The sequence below is a fragment of the Emys orbicularis genome, chromosome 7, assembly GCF_028017835.1.
Source record: "Emys orbicularis isolate rEmyOrb1 chromosome 7, rEmyOrb1.hap1, whole genome shotgun sequence".
Classification (NCBI taxonomy): Eukaryota; Metazoa; Chordata; order Testudines; family Emydidae; genus Emys; species Emys orbicularis.
The window spans coordinates 101,721,163-101,727,569 of NC_088689.1; the positions used below are offsets into that span (position 1 = coordinate 101,721,163).

Below are 6,407 nucleotides of genomic sequence, written 5' to 3' on the forward strand. Positions count from 1 at the left end.
GGTCCTTCTTGGTCCCCTATCAGGGGGCCCGCTACTGGGTGCATTATTCAACGGGGGAGGCCCGGTGCTACCTCTGCCGGGCGATAGGACACGTCCGGAGGGACTGCCCCTTGGCACTCAGGGAACAGAAAACTACTCATCCAGTGACCAGTATATTTGTCCTCTACCAGACTCCTGTACCCCTGGTCTGGGTCTGTCACACAAGGCTTGACACAAAGTTTCGACATGAGGCTTTGATACAAAGTTTCCATATACCAAGGCTCATCAGTACAAGGTTTCTATATTAGACTTCGATACAAAGTTTCATGAAAACAGAGGTCACACGTGGGTAGACCCACTACAAGGATATATGAAGAGGCACAATGTAAAGTCATATGAAAATTATCAGAGATTTATCTACACAATGCCCCATTGTCCCCAAATCTGTCCCCCTCCATGGTGCGGACCCTGAGGACACAGGAGCAGGTTTGAGGCTGCTTGGACGTCTGAAACAAAACCCCCACACCTCGGATTCCCTCCCCCCACACACACATCTGTCCCCCACCCCCGGATCTCACACCTGCAGCTCCTCTGCTCAGTGGTTTCCGTCACTCTTCTGCCTGCCCCTCCCCATATAACCCCCCCACAGGATGCCTGGGCAGGCACTGAGCAGCTACTGCCATGGGGCTTGGAGTCCTGAGTCCCTGTCTCCTACTGCTGTGGGCCTGGGCCCTCCCAGCTGGCTCTGTCCTGCCCCCTGAACTCAGCAAGGTAAGGGATGGAGGATGCACCTGGAGGGAGCAGTTTTGGGGCGGAGTGGGCCTGAAAGCCAGAGAAGGACAGAGAAGACACCGAGTGTCTGTGCCAAGAGCCGCTGGCTACTGTGCTGAGTCCCAGCATTTGGTGCATGTGTGGAGAATCTAGGGACGGGGATTGGAGCCAGCTCCCACGAGAGGGGAAGGTCCTGTAGCCATTCCCCACCACTGTAGGCCAGTCTGTGCCTCACACTCCTTGCACACTCCTCCATGTGCTCCCCCTGAGACACCAATGCCCACCCACCCAGATGGGCATGTCCCCCCATCCACCCCAGACAGCAGTGGGCTCCACCCTACACCCCAAAGCAGCAATAGCTGGGGGCTGGGGATTGAGGGCCATGAGCAGAGCTGGGAGGGGGTGCAGAGCCCAGGGTTTGGCTAACAGGGGCTGTAGGTGCGGATTGGGGGGCACCAGAAGGGCTGTGGGTGGGGGAGTCCAGTGGTAGGATAGCAGGGGGCTGTGGGTGGGGATTGGGGGGCACCAGCAGGGCTGTGGGTAGCCGGGGGCTGGGAGTGGGGATTGAGGCAGGGGCACTGGCTGCTGGGACGCCCCTTCGCTCCCCACCATCCTGCCGGTTTGTCCATTTCAGGCTGAAGTGACTCGAATGTTCAAGGATTTTATGATTCAGTTCAACAGAACCTACAGGAGCCCCGCAGGTGAGAGAAGGAGGGGGGAGGGGCTGTTGGTGTGGGGGGCAGGTGGTTCTTCCTGGGGGCTGTTACCATGGGGAGAACGTGGGGGGTAGCAGGGGGACAAATGGGGCTAAGGTGGGGGTGGACAGACTAGCCTGATCCCCTTCTCCACATCTCTGTGACCAGCCACCTCTGAGCCCAGCCTGGCCTACCCGCGGCTGGTGCGAGCTGCCTTCCCTCGACCCTGCATGCTCCCCTCCCCCCAGGGCCGGTGGGGGGACGGGAGGCTCCGCTGCTGTCTCGCTCTTTCCGTCACGCTGGTTTCACACCCAACCCCCTGTGGCTCGGCTCTGTAGCTGGCAGCGGAAAGAGGCGCTGGGAGGGTGGAAAATCCCTGCCCCGATTTGTGCTGGAAGGTCAGGACTGGGGGTGTCGTTCCCCCCAGTGCGCGTGAACCCCACCCCACTCTCCTCCAGAGCAGCGCAGACGCTTCGGGATCTTCACGCAGAGCCTGCTCGCGGCGCGGCGGCTGCAGGAGACGGAGCTGGGCACGGGGCAGTACGGGGTGACCCGCTTCAGCGACTGGACAGGTGGGGAGCGACCCCCGATGCCGCATCCCTCTCCCCTACAGCTCTGCACCCCTCCCTTCGCCCACTGCTCTGCACCCCCTTCCCCTGCCCCCAACCGCTCTGCCCCCCTCCCATGCACCTTCTCTGCCCCCACTGTTCTGCACCCCCTTCCCCTGCTCTGCACTCCCACCCTTCCCCACCCCCATTGCTCTGCACCCCTCCCGTGCACCTTCTCCCTTCCCCCACCATTCTGCACCCCCTTCCCCTGCCCCCCACTGCTCTGCACCCCTCATTTTCCCTTCCAGCACCCCCTCAGTGCCATCTCCCTCCATCTCCCCAGATGAGGAGTTCCTGGGGATGTTCCGGAGCCCCCCGCCCCTCACCATGCACCAGGCCCCCCAGCTCCCGAGGAAGGAGCCACCCCCGTCCTGCGATTGGAGGAAGGCGGGGGCTGTGACCGCCGTGAAGGACCAGGTAGCTGTGGGAGGGGCGGGGTTGGGAACCTCCCAGATGGGCAGTTAGATGGGGCAGGGCTCAGTACTGACAAAATAATTCCACCCCCACCCCCCTCCCCATTGCTAACCCCAGCCAGCGCCCCCTCCCTCAGCTGGGGCATTGGGGTCAGCGCTGAGGCTGGGAAGAGCGCCCCCTCCTGCCCTGCAGCACAGCACCCCCTAGCGCCACGCTGGGCCTCACCCCTCTCTCCGCAGGGCAAAAAGTGCCACTCTTGCTGGGCCTTCGCTGCCGTTGCCAACATCGAGTCCCTCTGGAACATCCACTTCCACCAGCCCCGGAACCTCTCGGTGCAAGGTAGGGGCTGTGGGGAGCCCCGCCCCCTCAACTGGAACAGGGTTGGGCACCCCAGCACTGCCCCACTGGGTGCAGGAGCCCCGCAGGCTGGGGTGAATGGGGGGGACACAGAAGAGGGGGTGCCTGGGGCTGTTCAAACCACTGTCCCCTTCCCAGCCGAGAATCCCTCTGTGTGTATGTGTGTGTGTAAAGTACCCCCTTCACTTCCTGTCCCAAACTGGGAGCTTGTAACCCTTGATGGGCCTGGGAGCAGGCTGGGTGTGTGGGGTATACAGGGACCATGTCTCCATGCATGGGGTTTCACATATTTTCACCCTGTTAGCACTCACTGGGGTGGGGGGACAGCCCCACCACAGACTTGCCTCCTGGTAAGTTAGGATCCCGTCACCGACCCCCCTCCCCCCCCCCAACCCAGTCTACTATCAGCTGAGCCCTGCCTGTGGAACTCTCCCCCACCAGATGTTAAAGCAGGGGGTGGTAGGTGCTGAGTCTCTCCATCCAGGGGTGGGTTGATCACCCCGCTGGGAGCCACTGTGGGACGTCCTGCCAGTCGAATGAGCCAGTGCCCACTGGGGTCTTTCCTGGTCAGTGTGTGCCACCCAGCAGGAGCAGGATCCCAGGCTCTGACTGGGGTGAGAGGGAGCTGGTTTGGTGCTCACCCACTACTTCCCTTGCAGAGGTGTTGGACTGCAGCTGGTGCGGAGCGGGGTGCAAAGGGGGTTACGTGTGGGACGCCTTCACTACGGTGCTACACAAGGGTACGTAGGCACTGGAGGGACGTGGGGTCCTTTGCCCTGCAGACAATAAACCCCACACAGCCCCCAGGACTGTCCCCTGTTCACCCCTCACAACTGTTTACTGTGCGGATACTTTAGTGCATGGAGACTCATCACCACAGGTGCTGCACAGACCCCTTGACTGAGATTGGGGCCCCCAGCCCAGTCTGCAGCCCCTATCACCGGACGCTGCGCAGTCCCTGACTGAGGTTAGGGCCCCCATCACGCCAGGTGCTGCATGGACCCTGACCCAGACTGGGAGCAATCTTCCCAATACTGTATACAGAAGGGAGACCCCTCTTCACTCCCTGACCCTGCTCTGGCCACACTCTTTGTGACAGGCTGAATTTGGGGGGAGGTGGTTTACTCTGACCCGAGACAAGAACAGGGGAAGGATGGAGCAGGGAATGAGGCGCTCTGGGCCCATCCCAGACCTTTCATATACACTCCCTCCCAGGTGGTCTGACCAGCGAGGATGCCTACCCCTACACAGGGAGACAGGAGACATGCCGCAACCTCAATGTGCCGGCTGCCTACATCCAGGGCTTCCAGACACTACCTGGAGATGAGGAGGGTGAGGCCTGTGGGGAGAGGGGTTGGGGTGGGGCCAGCACTGGGGCCAGGGGAGAGTGCGCCATTCAGGGGGGAGTGGTGGGGGGCAAAGGGAGCAAGTGAGGGGCAGTAGAACAGAATTAGAAGGTAACAAAGAGGGCTGGGGGGGAGGGGGGGAAGCAGGGCCAGAACTGATCAAACCTGGTCAGTTTCCAGGCAGCTGTGCATGGGCAGGAGGGTGCAAGGGGTGACGTGTGTGAAACCAACAAGGGGCTGGTTAATTTCATGCTTCCCCCTGGGGGAGCTCTGAGCAGCAGAGGGGGAATGTGAGGGGTGCAGGGGGCCCAGAGGACACAGGGAGGGGCAAGAGCCAATGTAGCCAGTGTGTGGGGACAGCAGCAGACTGGTAGGGCCATGCCTGGGTCAGGGGTGTTTGTTCCTGGGTCCTCCTCCTCACCCAGTACTTTTGGGTTTTCTCTTGTAGAAATAGCTGCACACGTCGCAAGCAAGGGCCCAATCACAGTTACCCTGAACTCAGCTGTCATGAAGGTACGTGCCACCCAATTAGCAATGCAGGAGAAGCCCTCTGGCTACTCAGCCCATCCCATGGTGACTCGCCCACTAAGCCCCCCGACTCGACTCAGTTTCCGCTCAATTTTGTGCCTCTGCAGCATTATAAAAAGGGAATCTCCCAGCCCTTGGTGAAGAGCTGCAATCCAGACCATGTGGATCATGTTGTCCTGCTGGTTGGCTATGGGCATGGTGAGTGGGGATGGGCGGTGCAGGGGTTTGGATTTGGGTGAGATGGGGTTAAATGAACTGGGGTCTTGGCAGGGGGCTCAGCTCTCAGAAGCACTAAGACCACTGTGCCTTTCTCTTCACCAATTCATTGCAGTGAAGAAAAGGCGGTACTGGATCATCAAGAACTCCTGGGGGGAAGACTGGGGCGAGGAGGTGAGTGGGGAGTGCATGGGGCTGCCCCCAGGGCAGTGCTGTCTGTGGGGCTGTGGGCTGGTTTTGTCTGAAGGAGGCTGTGCTGTGGGATCCTACAGAGATGGCCTCTGGGTGGGGTGCAGGGACTGTTTATACAGGATCCCCTGCCTAACGCTAAGACACAGCCCCCACTGGGGTGAGATGTGGGCTTTTATTATACCAGGGGTGGCCAACCTAAGCCTGAGAAGGAGCCAGAATTTATCAATGTACATTGCCAAAGAGCCACAGTAATACGTCAGCAGCTCCCCCCATCAGCTCCCCCACCCACCAGCAGCCCTATTGATCAGCGCCTCCCCCTCCCTCCATGCACCTCCTGCTCAGCTGTTTCATGCCGTGCCGGAGGCTGGGGCGGGGAGGAGAAGAGCGAGGGCACAGTCGGCTCAGGCAAAGGGGTGGAGTGGGGGCAGGGCTGGTGGCAGAGCCAGGGGTTGAGCAGTGAGCACCCCCGGCACATTGGAAAGTTGGCGCCTGTAGCTCCAGCCCCAGAGTCGGTGCCTATACAAGGAGCCGCATATTAACTTCTGAAGAGCCGCATGTGGCTCCAGAGCTGCAGGTTGGCCACCCCTGTATTCTACACTCCCTGTCCAGGTTCAGACCCCGTTCCAGTTTGATGCAAAGGCGGAGTGAGGTATGTCTACACTTAAACCACTACCATGCCACAGCTGCACCGCCACCTCCACCAGTGGCAGGGGTTCTCCTGTCACTGAAATTCATCCACATCCCTGACAGGCGGGAGAATTCTTCCATCCACTAGCGCAGGCTACTGCAGGGGGCGGGCGGCACTGCTACGTCTCTCGGGGTGTGTGGATTTTATGTAAGTTCCCGGCATAGAGCAGCCCTGGGTGAGGAAAGGCTGTCCAGTACCATCTGTCCCTAACCGCGTGTCCCCTCGGCAGGGCTATTACCGTCTCTATCGTGGCAGGAACGCCTGCGGCATCACCACGTTCCCTGTAACAGCCACCGTCCACCGCGTTGGGGCTCCGGGACATAACATCCTCTGCCCCCCCTGAAGGGGGTGCTGCTGCTGCAGAGAGCCTCCTACTCCCTGCCACCACCAAGACAGAAATAACTGGGGCCACGGGCCTTCGCTGTGTGATGGGAGAATGTATTTGATACTCAGAGTACTCTAGCTCCATCCCCACAGGTACCCAGAGCTGGGCTCGGCCCTTCCAGCAACACTGCCTCCATGCGAATGCTCCTTCCCTTTGCTGCAGCAGTGAAAGGGACCCGTGAAACTGCCATTAAACTGCTTTTATGTGCTGTGTGTGTGGCCCCTTTGA

At 60.3% G+C, this 6,407-nt stretch overlaps 1 protein-coding gene across 1 annotated transcript; it reads left to right on the forward strand.

Moving 5' to 3' along the window:
* Positions 1–660: 660 nt before the first annotated feature.
* On the forward strand, positions 661–6,141 carry LOC135881841 (cathepsin W-like). The gene is made up of 11 exons (XM_065408554.1): positions 661–750; positions 1,385–1,451; positions 1,904–2,017; positions 2,337–2,470; positions 2,707–2,806; positions 3,484–3,564; positions 4,040–4,156; positions 4,619–4,683; positions 4,806–4,896; positions 5,030–5,088; positions 6,024–6,141. Exons 1-11 carry the CDS (start codon positions 661–663, stop codon positions 6,135–6,137), a joined length of 1,032 nt encoding a protein of 343 aa, XP_065264626.1. The 3' UTR covers positions 6,138–6,141.
* Positions 6,142–6,407: the final 266 nt, after the last annotated feature.